Here is a 25548-nt window from a genome sequence, read left to right on the forward strand (position 1 = left end):
CCCACAGGTGATGCAAACCCACATTAAAATCGAGAACCACTGTTTTTTCTTCTACCATGCCATTCCCCTTCTAAGGGATATCCTTAAAATTCACATTGAACCGCGCCGGGCATGGTGGCTCACGCCTGTAATCCCAGCACTTTGGGGGCCGAGGCGGGTGGATCACGAGGTCAGGAGATTGAGACCATCCTGGCTAACACAGTGAAACCCCGTCTCCACTAAAAATACAAAAAATTAGCTGGACATGCTTGTGGGCGCCTATAGTCCCAGCTACTCAGGAGGCTGAGGCAGGAGAATGGTGTGAACCCGTGAGGCGGAGCTTGCAGTGAGCCAAGATTGCGCCACTGCACTCCAGCCTGGGCGACAGAGCTAGACTCCATCTCAAAAAAATAAAAAATAAATAAATAAATAAATTCACATTGAACCATCTCCAAACTGTCTCAGGCAGAAAGGGATCTACCTTAATTTTCAAATGAAATATTTTTGACATGAATGTGTAAATGCCCACCTGTACTTTCTTCTCATTGGTTCTGAGAACGATGAACTAGTTTATCTAAATAATTTTAGAACATTTGTAAAAATTATTGCAACCCAACTGGAGACTTTCTTCTGGTAGAAGCCAAGTATATTGTTATTTGGTGAGTGAGGGTTAAGGGAACCATATGTGATGGGTTAGTTGGAAATGTTCCTATTATTTATTATGAACTTATTTTGTGTTTGACACAGTGACAGGTATTTTGTATACTTAATTTAATCCTCATAATAATCCCACTTAGGAAGGTGTTTTTATCACCATTTTACATGTGGGGAAACTGAGACTTAACAAGTTTAGTTGTCCAGAGTCACAGTTTTGGTTAGAATTCAGGCTGCACTGAAGTAACAAAGATGTCAAAATACAGTGGTTGAGATAAGTGGCTCTGCCCTGAGAGGACTGGTGACCCCGAGTAGGAGACACTGATGCTCTCTGAAGCCACCCAGCTTCCCTCTCTCATGCCGCCTTGTCATCCCCAGAGTGTTGTCCACATCCATTTGCTTGGATCTGGTTCCTGCCTTGGGAAGAGCGAAAGAGAAAGTGAAGGGCACGCAGTTTTCTTATGAAAACATAATCCAGAAGTTCTACCTGTCATTTGTACTCACATTCTGCTAGTCAAAGCTTGGTCACATAGCCACATCTACTTGCAAAAGAAGCAGAGAAATGTGGAAACTTGGGGAGTTATTTACTAAAGGGAAGAAGGGGAATGGCTGCTAGAGGAAAATTGTAGGCTCTGCCATAGGCTCCTAGCCGATCAGTGGAAGAGCTAGATTCCAAGCCTATGACTAAAACCTGTGATCTTTTCATCACATTTTTCCACCACTTCTCATAGTTGACAGCAAATATTTGTTGAATTGAGATAGGCCAAGATATTATATATAAGCCTTTTGATTATTTGAAATTGTTTCTTCTTTCTCTCTTGCCTCCCTGATTACCTACACAGTTCAGAGTTTAAACTGTCTCTGTTTCTGATAATGTTGTTTTAATGTGTAAAACAGGAAACTGATATTAATCTTCCAATATTATTATCAATTATTATTGATAATATTATTTTATTATTCCAATAAAATAATCCACCAATTATTAGAGGTTCTGTAGAACTGTATGAGATGTGATAATGGCTTAATGATACTGATTTTTTTAAATGACCAAATAACCATCTCCTTTAAAATAAGTGTTGTCTTAGGAAAATGCCATTGCTGAAAACATTTTTTGATATTTTGGCTGGTATATCAGTTAACTCTTGCTGCACTAATGCTTCATGACTCTACTACCAAAATCTCAGAGGCATACAGTGATATTTAACTTGTGTATCTGTGGGTCTCTAGGGGTCAACTCTTTAGCCTGAGCCTTTCTGGCCAGCTCTGTTTCAGGTATCTATTGCCCTCCTTCTGAGATAGCAGACTAGCATGGACATATTTTTCTCTGACGATGGCCCAAACATTAAGAGAACAACTAGAAATACTTGAGGCTTTTTGAGGCCTCGGCTGGGAACTGGCACAACCTGTGTCATGCCACCTGGCAAGTCATATACCCAAACCCACAATCAAGGGCCATGGGAAATGCTCTACACCTTAAGTAAGAGAAAATGTAGTCACATAGTAAAGGGTTTGGTGAAGGACCAGGGCCAACAAGGAAACCTTCAATTGCTTTGCCTTTCGCAAGTTATTTTGAATATTTGCAGTGATAGTAAATCTTTGAAAGATATCTTTGAATTTTTTTAGTAAAACAGCTAAGTTTATAAATAAAATTAGAGAATCAAGCTAGGTTTATTTTTGGGCAGAAAGGTAGCTATTTAAGCATGTGTTATAAAATAATGAGACTTATTTCTAGAAGAATTGATTCAAGAATATGGCATTTGATGACGGAATAGTTGGAATAAATGTACAACCTTTTAAGGTGACCACTTTGAAAGGATAACACTCATTTAAACCTTGGGTTATAAAATGTTTTTGTTTTTTTTTTTTTTAAATAAGCCTTGTGACTTACAGTCCTGTGTTACCACTTCGTGTCAAAATGGGATGGGGAGTGAATAGAGGCCCATCCCTGATCCTTTGACTAACCCTAGAAAAATGTGCTTTATGTGCAGATTCTTATTGCCAAGTCCCCTCTGGCTCCCTTCACCTCATTTGTCTACACCATCAAAGAGGAAGGCCTGGTTCTTCAAGGTAAGATCCTTGGATTAAGCCATTTCTTTAAGCTTATGCTCAGTGCTGCCCATTGCTAGTGGTAATTACTGCTATGGTTCTGATAGAAGCTAGCTCCAGACAGAATCAAAAGCCAAGATGCATTGGCCAGTGATATTTACCCTAATGAGAGCAAGAGATCGGCAGTTGTGGCAAGAATTTGACAGAGAAGATTGAGGGCTGAAGGACACCTACAGAATTTCCTAACAGAATGAGACAATCAAAACATGAGGATCAAACCAAGAAAGCTCGGAATTGCTACCACCCCATTCCTCTTTCCAGATCCCATGGCATGAAATGGGCAATGATTCTGACACCAGTGTGGAGGTGAGGAGCCAATGCTGCCCCAGAGCCCTCTTGCTTAACAAGCTAAAGAACCATCTGGGTTGGCAGCCTCTGGGGCACAATGTCATGGCTCCATGAGCCCTACTTCCCTGACTCCTTCTGATTATCTTATTTCCTTTTCCTGTCCTGTCCTAACATGGTCTTCCTGCTGGGACCAGACCTTTAGGACCTGCACCTTGTGACATGAGCCCAGGACTTAGAAGGAGCTGAGTTCTTGCGTAGGGTAGAGCACCCTGAGGCCACATCCTGGAACTCACTGATCTACAATGGTGGTTCATTCTCAGATGCTAGATACGCCAGTGGTTAGGAAAGGCACCCGATTACGGGTCTTTCCAGAAAACAATTAACATGAAGGGGTAAATTCAAGCACTGTTAGAAGAGTCAGCCCACAAGATCAGAGGTACAAAACTGCTTTGTGGATGAGGAAGGATCCGCACAGAAGTGCTCAGGATACACATCTGTCCCCTGCTGTCGGGCAGGAGACCCCACCCACAGAGATGCTTAGGTGAATATCTGGCCTGACCCTAGAGGCACATATTGTCACTGCTGTCCATGGGAGAAGTCCTGCCCTGAAGGATTTATAAGTTAAATATTTTTCCCAGGTTTATGAAACAGGGCAGTCCCTGTAATTTCCCCATGGAGACAAAATGCAGTGCAAAGACCTAGCAGGGATTATGTAGGGCAGGCTGGAGAGTTCATGCTTCTAACTAAGGAACAGGCTGCAGCCTTCCCTTTCCTTCCCCTTCTAAAATGTCTGCTTCTTAATGGACTCACAAAGCAGCATGTTTGTTTGGTGCAGCTGAGCTCCACAGCGGGGACTCTCAGGTCCACGAAATTTGGGGTGAGAACTACGACCTTTGGCTCTTAGCCTTTGACTTATGCTATCCAAGTTCCTTGGTAAATATTTTTTTTTACAATTGCAAATAGTGTTTTCTGACAAAGGAGCAGAGATTTTAAGACCAGATTAAGCAAAGCAAACAGCAGGCCTCTTTGTTACATCCTCTCTAAGGGTGTATAACTAATAAGCAATCAGAAAGCTGGACTTTTATTTACCCAGTACAGAGGGTGGCATTCAGCTCTTCATTTTTAGAGGCCTTCTTAGAAGATTAGAAGTATAGTAAGTAGCAAATTTCGATGAAGATTTCAAGAAATTCTATGGAAGATTACAAGATAATTTCAGGAGGAAAAAGTTTGTTCTGCTCAGATGACGTGTGTGAAGAGGCTTGATGTGATACATGCACCCTGATCACTAGGCATTTTGTTAAATAGCATTTCTAAGCCTGGTCAAATTTGGATAACTTTTGGGATAACATTTGTGAGAAGAAGAGTCACTGAGTTGCCTCTCTGATGCTCATTGCTAAGATGATGATTTTAAGAGGGAAGAGATAGTTATTTAGAGAAAGTAGAGCCTGGAAATACAATGAATTGGTAGAGGTTAAAAAACTGCAAGGAATGACTTTTCGAAAAAGTTGGAAAACAGGGGAGAAAGTGGATCTCTAAAGGAGGCTGACCTGGAGCTGTGTCTAGCAAAGAGAAAAATTCAGGAAAATGTCTTATAATTCAAGAACAACAACCAGTAAATAAAATGCTTGGTTAGGAGACCTCAGAACCTCACCTGGTTGCTTTCTAAGTTGTTTTCTCTATCCCACTCCCCCAAGCTACACATCCCTCTCTGAGGTTTCCCAGAAGCAGTGGAACACCTCTGCTTTTACCAGCAATGCCCCTGAAAACAAACCTCTTGGCACGCTCTGCCTTCTTGCTGTGTACTCCCAAAGACTTTGGGAAAACAAAAAATGCAGGTCCCCAGAAAAATGCAGGCCCCTCATTTACTAGAAAGAACCTTTGGATTTTACCTTCAGCTTTGGTATGAGCTTGAGAAAATCCCTGGGCCTTGATTTTGTCAGCTGGAAAATGAAAACATTAACCTCGATTCAAGACTTTGAAAACTGTCGCAACCCACTGGTGGGTCATGAAGTGAAATTGATGAACCACAACCAGCATTTGAAAACAGAGAGAGAGAGAAGACAGAAGAAAGAGAGAAGAAAAAATATCAGATTATATCACACATATTGTATCATTTCATAAAATATTTCTTGTGTGATTGTGTGTTTGTGAATGTCCGCACACATTATGAGTTTGTGTGGGGGCCACAGCATAAAATGTTTTTCTTATGTGGATTCTTGTAACCATCCTGCGGGATCTCTAACAGCCTTGTCACATCAGCTTTGTCCGATCCTCCTAGGAGAGGATGTACTCATCATTCCCTTAGCTCAGCCCAGTTGTACCCTTGAGATCTCCACATACTGCAACATCAAAGCTAATTTTGCCTTCCTACCAGATGACCAAACCAAAAGACACCTGCATGATTCCCCAGGTTTAAAGCAAAGAAACCCTTGGTCCCTGGGTGGAAAACTTGGAAAGGTACCATCAGTCAAGGCCAAGTAGCTTTCCTCACATGAGGAGTTGCACTGGCAGGTGAGCCCCGAGTTGGTGTGGAGGTTGGCACCTGGACCTCTGGGTGGGATGTGCAGCCCATGTCCAGGGACTTAGAGACAGACAGGGCAGCTCCTGTGCTGCCAACTAGAAGGGAGGCCACCAGCCACTGTGGCCGATGTTCGGTCTTCATTAGAGCCGCCTGGATGGTGGAAACAAGCCAACCACGCCGGCTACCCGTGGGGGCAGGGAATGATCCCTCAGTGCCTTTTATCCCTTAGCAAGCCCCAAGATGCCTACTGGCCTGCTAGCCCGGAGATTTTATAATACCTGAAGAACTCCCGAGTGCTTAAGCAGAGGGAGGGAATAAAAGGTGAGGGCAGAATTCGATTTACTAGCTCCACAGGCCATTTCCCTCACCGGTTCTCAAGGATTAGGATGCTGAGAACAGGCAGCAACTGGGGGCCTTCTACCCTTCCCTCCTCTTTGTTCACTGGGATGGGAAGGACAATAAAGCGGCAGGCTGGAGAGACTGAGGGGCTGGTTAGAGATTTCTCAGGCTGCTTTTTGAAACACTTGAAGGAGCCAGTCCATGCTATTGTTGTAGTAAAATAGAAAGCGGAACTATTCTCCTTTTGCAAAAAAAAAAAAAAAAAAAAAAAGAAGAAGAAGAAGAAAGAAAAAGTAAATGAAAGAACCCCCCTCCTCCCAGCATCTTCAGGAGGCCTCAACTCAGGCCATTAACATGGTAATACCATCCTGTTTGCATCTTCTTTGTCTGTCCAGCGTTTGTCTGGGATCCTGGCCTCTGGATGCTGGGCCCTGGACGCTGGAAATACTTAGGCCCCAAAGGAGAGGGAGCTCACAGCCACCAGTTTCCTGAGGGTGTGGACTCTGAGAGGAAGCTAGATCCCAGGCAGAGAGAGAGTTGAGCCTCTCTGTGCAATGAAGTGGGAAAGGTGGGGGTAGGAGGGGAATCTCATGAATCAATTTTTCCTTTGGTCCCCAGAGTTCACCATGCAAGTCTCAGTGCCCACCAAGTGAAAAAGCTCAGCAGTTTGGCTAGCCTCTTAGAGTGATGCTCAGGTGTGCTGGGGCCTAGTGGAGAGGGAAGAGCAGGAGTTGGTTCTGGGCATCAGCTTTAATGGTGTGTGCCCACAGAAGCACCTGGCAGCCGAAAGGAAAGGGAGTTTATAGTGAGCTCCAGGTTGACCCACGTCTCCTCTGGTCATGACCTTTGTTCCCTTAGCAAGCCCCAAATGTTGTGACACCCAGAACACAGCTGGGACTCAAGGCCAAGAATAAAGATTCTGTCATTGAAAGCAGCTGGGCTGTGTTGCTGGTGCTGCAGGAGGCCTAGAGGAAAACCCAGGTCCTAGCTCTCCAGGAGCCCTCCTGGTTTTCAGGGGCTCATAGGCACAAACACCTGCGGACTTGGTGAAACAGAACCTAAGGAAAGGGAGGTCCAGGGGAACGAAGGGTTGATCTAGCACAGCCTCCCCTTTACTCCTTTCCTCAGGGATCTGGGGAGGATTTGTAAAAGAAAAGCCAGGTTGTTTGGAACAGGACAGAAGATAGTGGCTTAGTTCCTCAGTAAGACAGAAGTGTGTTTTTTATATCATTTTTGCAAAATCAAAGTCAGGTATGACAGGTTGAATTTGGATCCTGGGGCTGTCGTCTATTAGTGTAGGTTTGAATGAGCAGCATAAACCATGGAGCGGGAGCTGGGGAGACCAGGGCACCCTGAGACAGGTCCAGAGAAGGTGCTGGAGATGAAGTTAGTTTCCCATATCTCTAACCACTTGGCATAGGGTGGCAAAGAAAACAGAAAACAAAGTAACAGCGATCTTTTTTAGAGCTGGAAAGCTATGTGCCTCATCTTTCTTGCTTTGCTTTTGCAATCAAGAACGGTTTGATCACCTTTTGAAACGTATCAGGAAAGGCATTAATCTCTTCTGTTTGTTCCCTTGTCACAAACTTGCGTTAAGTTTTCCCACCCCATTTTTTTAGTCACTGAGCCAACTGGATGATTTATTGAAAAAAATTTCCCCCCAAATACCACCACTTGAGTTCATCAGATTTCAGTTTGAATCAGTAACCTATCAAAATGTTTTATGCTTCTGGACTCAAAGTGACCCAGAAGATTCTCAATTTATTTCCATCCAGGTACAGAGGTGTCTGCCTGGTAAATACCACCTCTGCACCTGGCACAGCCTGGCATTCTTGTGGGAGCCTGGGCAAAGAGCCCTGGAACTCAATGGAGCAAAGAGAGTGAACTCCTCTCCCAGAGGTCATGGAGAAGAAGGCAAAGCAGGCCTGTCACATTGTCCCCAGCCTGCCAGGTGCCACTGCAGCCTCGGAAAGTTTGTCTAGGCCAAGGTGCTGTCCGTTGCTGCTTCTGCCTGCCTCTTAGTGTGGGACCTCCCGGAGAGATGAGAAAGGAGAGGAAGGACTTCTATCTGCTCAGTTCTCTTCTCCCCTGTGCACATTCACTTTACATCCCCTCCCTCCATGACATCTTCTCACAGAGGCTCTCTGCTTTGTTTACTTTTTTTTTTTCTGGCAATTAGCCTTGAAGAGAGATTTTACAGTATTTGGAAATATTTTATAATATATGAAAAAAATATTTTAAATACAGAACAGTACAGAAAACCATAAAAGAAAACAGGTGAATCTAACACCCCAAATAAATACTAAAATTTTGTCCCATTTGTTTCTGATTTTTTTTTTTTTTAGTTACAGGCATGAAACTTGACAAACTTTAGGACTCTGTACCTATTCCTGGTCCATTCCCTCCTTATCCCACATTCCTCCACAAAAGTGAAAAGTCTCCAGAGTTTGGTCACATCTTTCCTCTCCATTCTTAAAAACTTTTCTACATACATGTGAATCCACACATAGTATAATGATTGATTTTGAGTGCATTCTGAAATTTGCATAAATGGTTTATTGTACACGATTTCACAACTTGCTTTTGTTGCTTAACACTGTTTTTGTAATATAGCCATGTGATACACAGGTCACATGATACACAGGCCACGTGATACAGAGGTCACATTCTTTCACCTTAGATATCCACATCCATTCAGTGTGTGAATATACCACATGCTACCCACTCCCCTACTTATGGAAATTTTGATTATTTGTAACAATTTTATTACCTGTGTTTCTTGATGTTTAGGTATGAGAGTTTCACTAGGTATATATAAAAAATGGAATGGCTGGTCAGAGTGTCTGCACATTTTCATTTTTACTGTATCTTCCCAAATTGCTCTCTAAAGACTTTTACCAATTTATACTTGTTCTGGAGATAGTAGACCAATTTCTCTGCAGCCTCGTATAATCATACGTTTGTTGTCATCTTTCCACAGGCAGTCTTCTCATGCCTTCTTTAGAGAAGCACTGCACTCTAGCCTCAGTGACAGAGCAAAACCCCATCTCTCTCTCTCTTAAAAAAATTCTTCATTTCCCTAAAGTTAACTATATAATACTTCCCAGAAAGCAAGCTTTTAATCTCATCCATCACCCTGATTCTCACTTGAGGAAACTGAGTTCCAGAAAGGTAAAGTAATGTTCACTGCCTCAAAATTGGGTTTGTAGCCCTTTCTAAGCCCTCAGCCTGGGCTCCTAAGATTTGAGAAAATCCGAAGTGGATTTGGGCCCTCTCATCTTCCATCGTGGAAGCCCCTGTGGCAGCTTATCTCTCAGGCTTCATGAGCCTCTGTTGAGATACTTCAGGCCTGTCCTGAAATTTGAATCTGGAAATTCTAAGCTAAAATGGGTTGGTCATACTGATACAATAATCCTTCAACGAAGTTCCTGAGTGCAGTTCGACTGTAAGTTTGGCCAGGTGTAACTATAACCTAAACTAACAGTGGTACACATGATAGAGATGTACTGCTTCCTCATGTAGTGCCGAGGAGGAATGCAGTCCAGAGCTGGTTTGGCAGCTTAGCTCTATGTGTCTATCCAAGAGCCCAGGCCACTGACTTTTTGCTCTGTCACACCTAGGATGTTGCCGTTACCATGGTGCAGAATGGTTCAGCATCATGCCCTCCATCACAGTAGCAGGATGTGCATGAGATAGAGAATGGTAGTGGGAGGGAAAGCATCCCCCTTCCCTTAAGGACATTAACCAGAAGTTATACACATTATTCCTGCTTATATGATGTTGACCAGTCTGTAAATATATGATCAGAAAGGCTAAAAATGTAGTCATTAATCTGGGTGGCCACATACCCAGCTAAATTTTGGGAGTTCTGTTATCATGAGAAAAGAAAACGAATATTCGGTGACACAGCCCTTTCTGAGGAGCCCAGTTGCAGAGATTAGGTGCAATAGTACAGACTTCAGGGCTGGGCTTGTTGCATAATAGAGTTATACTCTTAAAATGCAGCATAAATATTGTATGTATTAAAAAGTGCCATCAAGACCTTCTTTGGTTCCAGACTCTAAAGTAGAAGAGAAAGGGTATCACTTCACCAAGGATTGGCACCCAAAAATCTTGTTCTGCCCACCCAAAATAGAATCTCCTTCAGGAAGGAACTTTAGTATGTGTTTTGCTTTTATGCAGTATCCAAGAGAGGAACTTCAATGAGAGCTACTATTGCTTATAGCACAAGGCAGGGCATGAACTTGGGTCCAAAGTCATAGACCAAACACTTTTTTTTTTCCAAAATGTTTTTTCCTGTCTCTACTTTAAAAAAAAAAAAAACGAAACAAAATATCAGTTGGAATAATTATAGAGAAAAACTTTATTCCAAGGCCTGGACTATAGTTAGACTGGATTTACATTCCTCTTTTAGAACCTGGAAGCCACTTGGCTATCTTTACAGAGTTAACAATTTGCATTTGCAAAAATGGCCAGGTAACAGTACCAAAATATGTTAAATCAATTCAGGTTGTTGATTTTCTTTGAAAGTCTCTTCCAAAGAACTTCCTGTTCTTTCTGGAATATGATTTAAGCTACATTTCAGTGAGTTCAGTTCAGCAAATATTTGTTGAGCATCTATTGTTCACAAAGCATGGTGCTCAGGGGTCAAGGGATATAAGGCTGAAAAAAAAAAAGGGTCCCTTCCTTTTAGTAGCCCAGAATCTAGTTAGGAGAGATGTAGTTAAATAAGTTTAATCAAAAGCAAACTGTGATACCTATTACCAAGGTTCAAACAGTGGAATATAGAAGGATAAAGGGAGTAGACTTATTCCAAGTAGGATGACTGAGGTAGGTTCCTGAGAGTACGTGGGACTTGGACTGGACATCAGCTTGTGAATACTGACAAAAACTGCATTCCATTGTCTCTTGACAGAAGCCAATTTCTTTTGCTATTTGAGGATAGATTCAGGGACACTGGGGAATGCTGATTAGTTCCATCACTAATGCTGATTAGTGGTGAGTGTTGAATCATGCTGACTAATGTGTTCTAAATGGATTGACTCAACAATAAAGGGAACGTTGAGAGTCAAGAGTTCAGATCCTGAATTTCACCGATGAAGTGTAAATCATTTCGCCACTTAATGCTTAATTTTTTTGTCAATTAAAATGTGCTCGTGGGTGAGAATCCAATAAGTCATCTTGACCCATGAGGGCTTTACAAACTTCAAGGATAACAGAAAGCTTAACAGCAACTACCAGGACAGGCTTATACAACCTTGGGTCATTCATAGTGCACACAGAGTCAGAACACCCATCACATGCTGCTTGCCAGCCATGTGAAACTTCTGTTTCCTCACACATGCTATGAGAACTGACAAACAGTGCACTGAACTCACAAAACCCGACAAATAGAGGAGCTTTTGAAAAATCTTCCTATCTACCTACTGGGGTGTCTGTGTCTTTCTACAACAAATGTCGCCACAGAACTAAGGGCTTGCATTGCAGACACAGCTCTTTCTCTCTTTTGACATCTCCCCAGCTAGACTGCTTGAGAACCTGGCCTTCCATGTCCAGATGTTTGCTGAATTCTGAAGGCCTCCCAGAGAGCCCAGGTTCTTTTGTTGCTCTCCAAATCATTTCCCACAGAGGCTGACCGATGTCCCGAAGGAGCCCTTCAATAGGGAGGATAAATGAAGGCAGATGAAGACATGACCCCCTGAGGCTTGCCCACATCCACTCGAACAAAGGGTGTGAGGCACAACCTTGTAAGGAGTGTTTTGGTCAGCCGCATCCCTATGCGAGGCCAAGTCTCCCCCACAGGGCTGCTTTCAATGGCTACCATCATAGTGGAAGTATTGGGCATTTGTTAAGGACTGTGGTGTGCTAGGTATAGCACAAAACATTTAAATCATGATCCCCTGCCTTTGTGAGGGCTTCCTGGCTACAGATGGCAGCTGGCTTTCTCAGAGGAAACTTGGGGGTCATAGAGAAAGCTGAAGAGAGGTGCTTGCTTCTGTGGATGACCTCTTCCCACCCAGTGCAGCGACACTCCCCTTTTGTCTATAGCTATCCTTAGTCAAGCCAGGGCTGCAGGACCCTAACCCACATTTCCGCTGTGTTTCTGGATCTCTGGTTTGCGAGGCCAGTGGCTCTGTGGGCAATAGGTATGAAAGAGGACTGCTGTTGGAGGAAAGTTCCATTTAGGTTGCTGGTGGGAAGTTAGTGCATTTCATAACAATTTTTTTTTTTCAAACTTTCTCTCCTTTTTTTTTTTTTTTCCTTTAGGCCAACAGAGGCCATAGGGATACCGTGACCTTTGTCTAGAGTTGATGGGGGCGTGATTTGTGAAATAAAACAGGACCGTACTGCTTGGAAGAAGGAAACGGAAGCTGGCATAATGGGGATTAATTAGTTGATTGCTGTTGAGATGGTAACAGATTTTGCTCCTAAACCATTGAGCTAGCGATTTCAGACCTAGCAGGGAAGGTGAAGATGAAGAAGCCTTTGTTCAGGTCTCTAGATGTGTAGGGCTGAGGGCTTTGCCGCCATGGGATGTCAACAGCCATAATAATAATTTGCACTTATATAGCACCTTTCAACCAGGCACCTCAAAGCGGTTTAACCACATTAATTAATTAAAGCCCACAATCCCCCTGGGGAGAGGAGGAGGATGACTAACAAGATTTGTAATTACAGGAGGGAACATTTCCGAATAAAGTATTGTCTACCAAATAAAAAGAGTAGGTGTAAAGGAATTGGGGTCTCCAAATAGTAACCGATTCAGAAATGAAATCATGGAATGATGTGGGAGGCTGGGGGCGGGCATGGGCAAGGGGGTCGACTCTGTGTCAGAGGGAGGTCGATGGGCTCAGAATTCACTGACAGGTTCAGATCCAGCTGAGAAGTGGAGCATGTATGGTATTAGTGGCATTTGAAGGTCATTAGTGGCATAACTATTGTAGTGTAAATTCAAGTTTCATTGGTATATTGTGTATAGCCCTGCAGAACAAAGACTGAGACTCATGCAGTATTTAATAAAGGATGAAATGATTTCTTTAGATTTAAAGCCCAAAGCTGGGCCAGTCAATTAGCAAATAAATCAATTGGTGACCCGTAGGATAATTTAGTCGTTTCCAGTAGAACACCCAGCCTACACACTCCTACTGCCATGAGGCTCTGATTGAAGCATCAGGCTGGGTTCAGGGCAAGGTCTGGGGGCTTTAGCCCCTTCAAAGCCAGGCATTAAATCTTTCCAGCCTTTGGCCTTGTGACCTATCTTACCCAGGTTGTTAGTGACCTCAAGCTGTCCTCTGTAGAATCACTTTGTACCTGCTCCTCCATCAGAGGTTTTTAGTGCATTGAGGGCTAGAATCAAGTCTCATCCTATTTCATGTCTCCTATGAGTGCCCAGCAGAGTGCTGTGCACCAAGTAGGTGCAGATTGATGAAGATTGATGAAGAACGACTGAGTCCTTTAACGACTCAGTATTTGTTGAGTGCACACCAAGTGCTCAGGTAAAGCTTGAAAACAAAGCTCAGTGTGTGCTTGCCCTCCAAAAATGTACTCCAAGTAATGGGAAAAGACTTACAAACTATTAACTATAATATAAAGCAGAATCACATCCAAGCCCCAGGCAGCAAGGGCAATAGGAAGAGCATCTTATTCAGCTGGAGTGAATCAGGGAAGGTATTGGTGTGCTGCGCATTGGAAGGAAAGAAGGATTTGGGTAGACCTGGAAGAGGCAGAGCAGGCAGATGTCCCAGGCTGTGACCATGTGTCTCCCTCTGAGTGAGGTACATTTTGAGAACTTGGGATGTTCAATAAAATGTTGGTGAAAACCAAGGTGAGTTTTTGCATTTAATCAGGAAATGTACATTTCCTATGGATTCTTATGACATGAATTGGTTAATTTCAAACATCAAGGGACTATTTGAGAAGTTGGAGGTGGGGTTCAGGATACACTACTCCAAAATCCGGCACCTTGGCCTTAAAAAAACAGCAGAGGCAGGAAGGCCATTGTCACCTCCTCCTCACCCCTCCTCTCCTGAAGCAGGTTGTAAAATGTTCATTCCTGAAGTGTTCACTCTCTACCCAGAGGAAAGGAATGTCCTTATCTCTGAAGACACAGGGACAGAGAAGAATCTGAACAAACAGGCCTTGCTAAATTTCCCCCAGTTTATTCCCATTAGATCACACTCTTTAGTCCTCCAATCATACTTCTGCCTGACTATCTACTCTTCATCAAACTTAAGCATAAAAATACACAGATTTTTTTCTTTTTTTTTTTTTTTTTGCCAGAGTCTCACTCTGTCTCCCAGTCTAGAGTACAGCAGTGCAATCACAGCTCACTGCAGCCTCAACCTCCCAGGCTCAAGCGATACTCCAACCTCAGCCTCCCAAGTAGCTGGGACCACAGATGGGCATCACCACACCTGGCTAATTTTTTATCTTTTGTAGAGACAGAGTCTCTACTGTGTTGCCCAGGCTGGTCTTGAACTCCTGGGCTCAAGTGATCCTCCAGGCTCAAGCCACCTTACCAGCTCAGCCTCCTAAAGTTCTGGGATTACAGGCATGAGCCACCGCACCCAGCCAGGTCTTCATTTCTAAAGGTTCTCATGTCACATAAAACTTACGTTAAATAAATTGTTATGCTTTTCTCTTGTAAATCTTGTTGTTGTTGTTGTTTGAGATGGAGTCTTGCTCTGTCACCCAGGTTAGAGTGCAGTGGCATGATCTTGGCCCACTGCAACCTCTGCCTCCCAGGTTCAAGCAATTCTCCTGCCTCAGCCTCCCATGTAGCCAGGATTACAGGCATGTGCCACCATGCCCGGTTAACTTTTGTACTTTTTTTTAGTAGAGATGGAGTTTCACCATTTTGGCCAGGCTGGTCTCGAACTCCTGTCCTCAGGAGATCTGCCCTCCTCGGCCTCCTAAAGTCCTGGGATTACAGGTGTGAGCCCAGCCTTCTCTTGTAAATCTGTCTTTTGTTATGGGGGCCTTGGCCATGAACCTTGCAATGGGTTCATGCAAGATATTACTTTTTCTCCCCTACAGTTTCTGGTGCCCAATATGGGGTGACTGAGACACCCCACTCATCCTGGATCATGCAGATGAGATCCTAGGGCAACTGACAAAAAGCTGGGAAAATTATAATTCTTATCAAAGTCAGCTCTCCCAGATCTCTGTAGTGCCTGGTTGAGAGAGAAGGTAGAAATTTCTCCTTGTCCCTTCCTTCCCAAATTCAGATTAGCAGGAAAAAAACTGTCTATATTGTGACTTTCTGACTAAATCTAGCTTTAAGGTACTCGTTTATTATTGATCCTTTCCCTCCCAGGAACTGCTGTCTCTTTCCTTGTTTGTCTCAATTTCTGTCCTGATAACTTGGTTTGATTTTCTCCCTGTTGGGGCATACAAGCTGTCTTGAGTTCCCCAACCAACTTCAGGGGAGGGAACTCAAGAATACAGCTGGACAGAAATGTGGGTTGCACCCTGTTTCCAGCTATCCTACCAACTATTGCCAGCTCTTGGGGGGTTTATCTGTGTCTTTCTTTTGACTCTCTTTGGGGGTGGTTCTGGATTTGGGAGGGCTGCGCTCTCTTTTGAGAACCCCTTCTTAGTCCATGGTGAAGTCATAAAAGGCGCTTTGGCTTTGGTTGAGTCACTTAGTAGGCACTTTCAGATTAAAAGAAGAAAAAGGTAAATGTATATGTTTTTCTCTTGTTAATCTGTGTTTTCTTATAGCGCTCTCAGCCACAAACCTTGAGATAGGTGAGGAAAATATATTACTTTTCCTCCCTTACATTGAGCAAGATGCTGTCTGTTCTCTGCAACTCCTAATTGTTCTCTCTTCACTTCCATCGTTTGCCAAGAAAAAAAATGCTAAATTGTTCACACATTAAAATGGATCACTCGAAAGTGTCTGAAAAAAGCAAGAGGAAGACATATCCTGATCCCAAATGTCAAAAATTAAGTGGCTCCTCCTTGAAACTACCTTTTTGACCCCAAGAAACACTAAGAGAGTGCCCTATACACTCCCAATTCGTTTGACAAACCAATACAGTACTCTCCTGCCCAAGGCCCTCCAGGCCTTCACCACAAACCAGGCTGCAGGGACAGGACCTAAGCACTGCCTCTGATATAGAGCACTTGCTGCGTGTCTGACACACACTTTACATATACAATCTTCTCTAATGCTTCTAGTAATCTTACAGGTAGAATTTTGTATTATTCCTTCTCTGCAGATGAGGAACTGAAGCAAGAGAGGTTCAGTCTGTCACTGGAAAGGATGAAATGTGGATTTGAACTCAGGCAGTTCTACTCTCTTTTCATCCTCAGTTCACTAAAGTACTCAGCACAATACTACACACACAATAGGAAAGAACTCAGTGAATATTTTCTAAATAAAAGAATCACCAGGAACAATGCTAGTAGTTTGATCTTCTACTCTGGGCAGTGATGCTCAGAATATAGTAGAGGCTCCATCACTGCTTCTCCTGTCACCATTTTTAAGGATCAGGAGACATGCACAGGAAAGTTGCCCCAGGAAATGTTCACAAGAAAGAAGGACACAGGTAGCATTCTTCCCCGTGAGCTGATAATCTGCTTTTACTGAAAGTAATTAATGATGCAATTCAGAGATATTTTAGGGGTGTGTGTGTGTGTATCAAAGTTCAACTTTGTCTCCCTAATCCTGCTAGCCTTCTGGGCATTCTATTAAGGTATTGCAGTCCTGGTGAAGATTCAGAAATGTGTGGTCCCTGTCAGCCTACAGGGTGAACATTTTGGATTAACCCAGAGAGCCTTGAACTCTGTGCATAATGTCTTTTAGGTTGTGTGTTGTGAACAAAGCAAAATGACTGCTCAGAGACAGGGTTATAAAAGTTTGTCCAGCAAAACCAGGATTGCCAAATGAGAATTCTGGAAAGGGAGGATAAGGATTAGGTAATGGGAGAAAAGTGAGTGAAGGCAAAGAGAAGTGCAAAATATCTGATTCTAGCCTAAAAACTGGTCTTGGAACCATTTGGAAGGGTCATTTTTTCCAAGTTTTATTTTCAATATCATCACCATCACTTTTATCCTGTGGCTGTGAAAGGACTTTCTTCATTCCACTCCAGAATTCAAAGAGGCTTCTTTTGCACAAATGGAGGGAAGGCACTCATCACACTTCTCAGCCAAACATCCTAAGTGTGAGAGAAAACACACTGCCTACTTCTGAATTTCAGTGAGGGCAGGGTTCAGATGGAACACATATTTTCCAAAACTCCAAATAGATCTGGGAGGAGAGGAAACCAATAAATCACTAGACATAAGTCAGGACACATTTGGTTTTGTTCCCTATCAAACAGTCCCCCCAGATCTCAGTGACTTGCAAAATCCATGCATGTCTGAGACTCCAGACAAGCTCTCCATGTGTGACTCAATATTGCACTTCAGTATTAACATGCACTGCCACAGTTGCCACAGTAGGGGAAGGGAGAGGTGGATGGGGGAGAGAGAGAAGAAAGTAAGAAAGAAAGAGAGAGAGATTGAGCACTGATAATTGAGTCCTTCCCTCAAAAAATGATATACATTCCTTCTACTCTCCTGGCCGTGCAGCCATGCAGCCACTCCTAACTTCCAGGAGGCAGGAAGGTACCACTTCCTCAGTGTTCTGAAGGAAAGGGGAACTGGATATTGGTGAACACCTGTAATGTTTGGCATGCACAGCTATACCCAGTGGGCTTGCAAATGTTTCCTTCTTCCATATTCACGCTTATATATACCTTTCCCTCAGATTACCTGGCATACATCAAAGATTTATGGGGTAGTGTTAAGGAAGACCAAACAGTTTTGCAGCCTAGTTTAGTCCACAGGTGACCTTTTGAAATAGAGGGGGTAGCCAGGAAAGACCAGTTAACTCTGGGTACTTTTCCTCTAGAGCTTTCAGACACAAGTAACTCCGGGAAGGGATAGTGGGTTCAAGGGAGCCATAGCCTGATTTCATGACACATTTAAGATAGAACAACTAGTTTGAGTGACCCCAGACCATCATGCCTTGTGTGAAAAGACTTTTGGAAATGTGCCCTTCCATTTCCATTCTGCCGCTTGTTACCAGACATGATGCACGTTCCTTCAAAGCCCTGTGACTTTTCCAGAAAGCAGCTCTCCCTGCAAGAGAGAGAGAGAAACTTTCCCTTATTATTCTTTCAATAATGAATTCCTGCTCCGAATGGGCTGCCTCCATGTGTTTTCAGTCAAGTGCTGATGGCAGCCTTGCCCGGGGGCATTTCCAAAGCTGAGGACATAAGAGATGAAGGAGGTCTCATATTGACAAGAGCTGCTTTTGGTTTTCCTTCCAGTTTAGCCCTCCTGAGCCTTGAAATGGGAGATAACAAATGATTCATCAACTCTTGTTGGTGAACCAACATGACCACCACACCTCTTTACTCCTTTCAACCAATGAAAAAATCGTGGTTTTAAAGCTTTCCTCAGAGATTTGTGGACTTGGATTTTGGTGACTTAACAGGGATTTAACTTTCTCAGACCAAACCAATATTTTGTAGATGCCAAGACTTCCTTTCTTCAGGTCTCAAACATAGACTTCGCGTACCCCGAGGTGATAAGAACAAAGGAGAAATTAGGTCACACTATTTCCTGCCTAAAACCTAATCTCAAGTACACAAGCTGCTTCCAAGTAGGCTGTGGTGGTAGGCCATGTTTGCTGAGAGCCAGCCGACTCACTCTCACTAAAGCAAATGTCTTCAGACAATAATTCAACTTTCAACCTACCTACATGAAACTTGTACAAACTTTTAGTTACAGTTGGGCTATTTTCTTTTTTTCTTTTTCTTTTTTTTTTTTTTTTTTGAGACAGTTTTGCTCTGTCGCCCAGGCTGGAGTGCAGTGGCGCAATCTCGGCTCACTGCAACCTCTGCCTCCCGGGTTCACGCTATTCTCCTGCCTCAGCCTCCGGAGTAGCTGGGACTACAGGCGCCTGCCACCACGCCCGGCTAATTTTTTGTATTTTTAGTAGAGACGGAGTTTCACCGTGTTAGCTAGGACGGTCTCGATCTCCTGACCTCGTGATCCGCCTGCCTCGGCCTCCCAAAGTGCTGGGATTATAGGCGTGAGCCACCGTGCCCGGCCCAGTTGGGCTATTTTCATTGGGAAGGGGAGTCTCAATTATCTCCAGTAAAAGGGGACACATACTGTTAAGGATATAGGTGGTGCAGAATTGGAAAGCCTTCTGGAGGGGAGGCAGCCCTGGGAATTCATTATCCTGGGGTCTCTGCTTTTCTCTACATGTCTGCCCAGGGCTACTCCCACTCTCCCAGCAGATTTTGTCCTGCATACTGTAGTTTATTTACTCAAAACTTCAGTTTGCACATGGCTCACCCTGTGTTTCTCCCTTAGCCTTTCAACTTCAGTTCCCATTGGCTTTTTTCCTTGGTTAAAATTCTGAAGAGAGAATCTGATTAGCTCGGACTTATCTTAGTGTTTTGTCTCAGACAACATCATTGGTCACTAGCTAACCAAATCCTTGTTGGCTAAGGAAGTCGCTGGAAACATGGCTGCCCAAGCAGCAGGAGGTGTGGGAAGGCCAGCTTTTTGTAGAGGGGCTGTGAGAGGGCAAGACAGTGATGAACTCCAGGGCATACTTTATACCCTCTAACTGGACTACCGCAAGTATACTCATTCCCTCTTGCTTCCTGCTCATAACTGTAGACCTGGTCCCCTTACACCCTCACAGCCTAGGCATCTCCTTTCACTGCTCACCTCCAGCCCCTGACTCCAGGATCTTACTTCTTACCCTGTTAAAGTGCCCAGTCACAGAGGTATAGGACTAGTGAGTGGGAAGGAAGAGCTGTTGAGAATTATTTAAGAATATACAGAAGATTGGGGAAGGTGTGTAATGAAAAGAGGAATGAAAATAAAATCCCTCTCTCAGCTAAAGAAAATTGTGTTCCCACCATGGGACCCAGCTACCTTTCCTCCTTCCACCAGTCTTTGGAGTTACTTCCTTTTCCCAAAAAACAGACATCAGCAGAAGCAAGAGGAACTTCCATTGGGGAACCCTGACCAAGCGAGTGGGAAGATAGATATTCCCTCTTCATTAACCCCCAAGGTCTTCTCTGTCCCCTGCAAGGATCCCTTGTCCCTATCCCTGATCCTTGCCTTTCTCCAGCCCCCACCCTCAGGTCTTGTAAAGTCCAGTTTCTTGACTAAGAAGTCCCAAATAACTTTCAAACTAAGATTTTAAAACACAAGTGAAGGACTCGGTTTGGATCAAGTTTTTGCCAATTGTGTTCTCAGTGCCCACAGCTCTTTATTGGAAGTTACTCACAAATCTCCATGATGGTTTTTGGACGACTAGTCGTGTGTGGTGTTGCCCTATTTCAAATGAGTCAGAGAAATTGTGCTTTATGTGAATTCATGCATCAACCAGAGGATTAGGGGGAAAACTGAATTGTGACAGTATGCTTTACCATTTATTCATTAGATACCATTACTTTTGTACCTCATCAGATGGCTAAAAGCCAAACCCAAACCAAATGCATTCAAATTTCAGTCTGCCCATATTATTTTTAGTGGACGTGAGTCTAGGAGTGAAGGAGAGGCTAGTCTAAATGTCTGTGTTTCCTTGCCCTTTTTTGAGCTCTGAGTATGTCAAAGGTGATTAAATCATCGGTCAAACTTTGTCCTGTGACTGACACTTTTATCTAGTGACTAGAATTGCAACATTTCCCTAGGAGCCTATGATAGTGTTTCCAACCCTGCTACTGTGGGGTTCTAGTCAGTTCCTCCGGAGCACCTCCAGATCCGTGCCCATTCTATTTAGAATCGGAGGTTTAAGTCTATTGCCACTGGCTGTCCTCTGGGGCCCAGAAACCTATATGGGGTTTGTCCAGCCTCTCATCCCAACACCATTGTCCAAACCCCACAGTCATTACCAATCTAACAGCTTGAAAGTTGATACAAAGATGAAGCAGAAGCCAGTTTGGCTTTCTCCCAGTTCTCTATGCCCCTCCGGAGTTAATCAACAGCCACCTATCTTTATGTCAATAACATAAGCCTCTGTAACTAGAACACCTGGTGAAAAGCCGGAGGAAAGCTTAAAATGAAGCAAATTTTGCAGTGATTATTCTGACCCTCACTGTTTAAGCTGGACTCAGGATCTCCAGACAAAAACTGCTTGTTAAACCCAACCAACTAGCTGGATGAACCTTAAGCCATCTTGGGTTTTGCTAATATTTTTCATGCCCACACCTCAACTCCAAAGTCTGTAAACTTTAAGCATCAACTCCCCATTTCAAGCACACAGGGTTTAGTGAGATGGCCTGAGTTCATCTTGCTGGTAAAATTCTTTAGTGGCATCTCCTCATCCCTTTCCCACCCTCAAAGCCCATCCTGATGGTGCGATCACACCACTGGAGAAACCGTAGACCTTCTTAACTGGGATTACCAACACCTTCTCTTAGTACCTATTCACATGGCCTTGGATGTTAGGTGACTGCCTGTTCAGGGAAAGTGGGGAGGGTGAAAAGGAGTGAAAAGGCAGAGGGCACATGGACAACAGTTCCTTGCTGTATTAGTCTGCTCAAGCTGCATAAAAGAATACCACAAACTGCAAGGCTTAAAGATCAGAAATGTATTTTCTCACAGTTCTGGACTGGAAGTCCACAATCCAGGCTCCAGCAGGTTTGGTTTCTCCGGAGGCCTCTCCCCTTGGCTTGCAGGTGGACATCATCTCTCTGTGTCCTCACATGGCTTGTTCTCTGTGTGTGAGCTCCTAGTGTCTCATTCACTTCTTATAAAGACACTGGTTCTATTGGATTAGAACTGTATCTTCTTACTTTTTATTTTCTGTGTGTCCATTGTATGTTTTTTGGTTTGAGGTCACCATGAGGCTAGGACCTCATATTTATGACCTTGTTTAACCTTTATTACATCCTTTTATTTTATTTTCGGTTGCTGACCATGATGTGCAATTCATTACTTTTTTTTTTTTTTAGTTAAGCCTCACTCTGTTGCCCAGGCTGGGGTGCAGTGGCACGATCTTGACTCACTGCAGTCTCCACCTCCCAGGTTCAAGCAATTCTCCTGCCTCAGCCTCCCGAGTAGCTGGGACTACGAGCATGTGCCACCACACCTGGCTAATTTTTGTATTTTTAGAAGAGATGAGGCTTCACCATGTTAGCCAGGCTGGTCTTGAACTCCTGACCAGAGGTAATCTGCCTGACTGGGCCTCTCAAAGTGTTGGATTACAGGTGTGAGCCACCACACCTGGTCATTAATTACCTTCTTTTAAAGGCCCTGTCTCCAAATACAATCTCACTGGAAGTTAGCACTTCACATATGAATTTTGAGGGGACACAGCTCAGTTTATAACACCTACAATAACTGCTTTCCTCACAGAACGTCCCTTATCCTCTGATCTTACCCTTCTTATGTGATTGGGAAAAAAGTAGATTCTGGCCAAGAAATGCAAGTATGACTATGCAGTTTGAGGATTGCTAAGCTAGGTGGGGAGGGTGCATGACATAGGAAGAATGAAAACGTGTGTGGATGGATACATGAATGGATGGTTATTACATGGAAAGACAAATGAATGAATAAATGACTTTGGCAGTGTGTTGATGGCACCAGGACAAAAATTACATTCTGTTTCTTTAGGGTTTGTCTTTTTTTTTCAATAATACAGGGGTTACAAACTCAAATGTCCATGCTAGACAGGTAAAAAGAGTTGCAAAAAGAGGCCAGGTGCAATAATAGGCAGTTGTAGGGACTGACAGATTAGAGAGAGCCTACCGTATGTAAAGGGGCAGCAGTTACTGACAAAGACTGTCATTCTGACCAAACTTGAGTCAGGCTCCTCTGAGTCCTCTTTCTGACTAGGCCCCAACCTTGGGCTCTGTCCTTGGCTTGCTTAGTCCAGTTTTAGCAAGAATCCTGCTAAGTCAATTGAGTGAAAATTCCCCACCCTTTGTATTTGATCACCCTCAGTACCTAATCAAATTCCTCAGCCCCCACCCTTAATATCCTATCACCCTTGCCTGCCTTCAGTAAGAATCCTGCCATGTCAGTTTAGCCAGAATCCCCCAGCCTTGGTGTTTCTTCTTAGTAATTTTTCATCCACTGACATCCACCCTGCTCTTTGGCTATAAATTACCACTTTTCCTTGTTGTATTCGGAGTTGAGCCCATCTCTCTCCACGGCTGCAAAACCCCATTGCAGTGTTCCTTCTTGAATAAAGTCTTAAAGTCTTTAACAACTGTCATGAAAAATTTCTCTTTCACATTCTCAGCTCCAGTCAATTGTTATCTTGTGGGATGCTGGCCTCATGTTGCCAGAACGTCTGATTTTACAAGGGAAGCCAGAAATCTGGGTTTTCAGATAAATTTTTTTCACTATTTTATTTATTTATTTTTTGAGACGGAGTTTCGCTCTTGTTGCCCAAGGCGGAGTGCAATGGTGCAATCTTGGCTCACTACGACCTCCACCTCCCAGGTTCAAGCGATTCTCCTGCCTCAGCCTCCCAAGTAGCCGGGATTACAGGCGCACGCCACCATGCCCAGCTAAGTTTTTTTTTTTTGGTATTAAATTTTTCTTTAAATAAATCTTGAAATTCAAAAATTATAAAATACCGTATAAGCCAAATGAATGCTTTTGTAGTCCGAATGCACCCTGGAGGCTGCCAGATTTCCACTCTCGGGATGCTAGAAAGGCATCTGTAATGTTATCACATGAGGATATAAATGCTTGTGAGTTTAGGCTCATGAGTAGACTGCCTGGGTTCATACTGCAATCCACCACTTACTAGCTTTGTGATCTCAGGCAGTTATGCACATAATTCTTAGAGTTATTGTAAGGTTAAAATTATTTAATGCATGTAAGTACCTAGAACAATGCCTGCTGCCTAGTAAGAAGGCAGTAACTGTGAGCTGGTATTATTAGCTAGTATCATGAAACCTCTTGGTTTCCAATAATACCATTTCTGTAAAATGGGGGAAACCCACCTGCCTTTTATACCCCCTAAAGGCTTGTTGTGCAAGTAAAAGAAGAACAAGTGTGAAAGAGCTTGAAAACGTGGACACATTACTAAGAAATACACCAGGCATTTCTATGTTCCTATTCCCACAGATGAGGCACAGCCTTTCCCAGTGCAGGGCTGGGACTCTGTAGGAAGAGGAAAATAGCAGTAACTAGAACCGGCCCTTTCTTCTTCTCAGGGTCATTTGCTGTTTCGTTGTTCTTAGAATTTGGTGAGTTTTTCTTTTTCTTTCTTTTTTCATTGTGAAAAATTTCAACATTCAGAAAATAAAGAAAATAATATAATGAACACCCAAATACCCTTATCTAGATTTCCTAATTATTAACATTTGGCAGATGTGCTTTACTTGGTGAGTTTTCCTGGCAGATATATGCGAATGGAACATGCAGAGATGTGGTAGGGAAGTGGGGAGAATTGCAGAATAAAGACAAACTGGGAAGCTGAGAGCCGTAACTACCTCAGCCACTACTTATTTTTTAAACTTGTAAGATCCAATCAAGTGTGGATGGTTGCCTTTTGGATAGGACACTGGAGAAGGGACTTCTGTGCAGAATGATTTGTTATGGAGAATACATTGTTAGCACCTTAAAGAAAGTAATATAAATGGGATAACAGAAATGATTTTATTATTTATGTGATTTTAATTTATTTTTAAAGTATCAAGTTTTTTGCAAAGAGAATATATTCATGTATTGCTTATGTCATTGGAAATTAAAAATTTCTAGAGAGACTTTCAATGTGGAAATGTCTCTGCCATGAAGAACTCAGGGGTTGAAACTTGTGGATCTGACAGAAGTCTGATAAAATCAGTGATTTAAAAAATGTTGGTCACTAAAATTGAAAGGTTTTAAAGGCAGAAACACTCGGATTCAAAGAAAGTATATGCTAGTTATAAGTGATTCGTTTCTGGTAGATTACTGAAAAGATTCTCTAAGACATATTGCCCCATTTCTCAACATCAACTATTACTGCATTTAAATGCTAACTCTTCTCTCTGGAAAGGATGTCTTAACAACATGAAAGCAACTAAACTTTGCTTTAAAATTCTATTATTCAGACTCCTCATTAATTTAAGCTGACACTCCTTCTCAATTGGGGCAAATCATCAAAGCTTTATTGTATTGAGAACCTTGAATTCAGCAACAAAGAGCGTGGGGTATGGAGGGAAAATGTTGGGAGGGGAAGGGTGGAGAGCTCCCAAGGCCAAAAGAAGGGAGGGGCAGGGAGGAACGCTGCAGGAAAGACAGCAGAGAGAAAGATGGACCATGGAGAGGCCAAGGGGAGAGCGGGGAGTTAGAAAAAGGCTGAGATAAGCAATGGGAGGCCTCCTCAGAGGGGCCTTACACTGTCAAACTGCCCCTGGAGCCTCTGCTCATTAACATGGTGGAAGCAAAACCAGCCTACAACTTTGTAGTCACAAATTTTTCTCCAGAGTTAAGGATAAAAAGGGAGCTAGGAGATAGGGAAAGGGAAAACATTCCCTTTCTTCCTACATTCGGATGCCTCTCCAATGTCCTTCCTATGGCACCCTGCCCAGCGGCCAGTGCCTGCCAGTAAGCCCACTCCACAGACCCTGAGGACTGGAGCCCCAGCCCTGGTCATGGATTAGTGCCTGGCCAAGTTGCATCCCCACCGCAGGCCCGCAGCA

General features: G+C 43.3%; 1 protein-coding gene across 9 annotated transcripts in view; it reads left to right on the forward strand.

Moving 5' to 3' along the window:
• The window catches only part of RAD51B (RAD51 paralog B), a 915086-nt gene that overhangs the window by 648682 nt on the left and 240856 nt on the right, over positions 1-25548 (forward strand). For 5 of the 9 annotated variants that reach the window (XM_003263604.2, XM_030812462.1, XM_030812469.1 and 2 more), the window contains exon 10: positions 2622-2700. In XM_003263604.2, the coding sequence (XP_003263652.2) occupies positions 2622-2700 (79 nt within the window). Of the gene's footprint in view, positions 1-2621; positions 2701-4967; positions 6119-12154; positions 12600-23989; positions 24063-25548 lie in introns of those variants that run through there. The other 4 variants (XM_030812482.1, XM_003263602.4, XM_030812474.1 and 1 more) reach the window with 3 other exon arrangements.

Source organism: Nomascus leucogenys, chromosome 1a (assembly GCF_006542625.1).
Source record: "Nomascus leucogenys isolate Asia chromosome 1a, Asia_NLE_v1, whole genome shotgun sequence".
In the NCBI taxonomy this organism is placed as follows: domain Eukaryota; kingdom Metazoa; phylum Chordata; class Mammalia; order Primates; family Hylobatidae; genus Nomascus; species Nomascus leucogenys.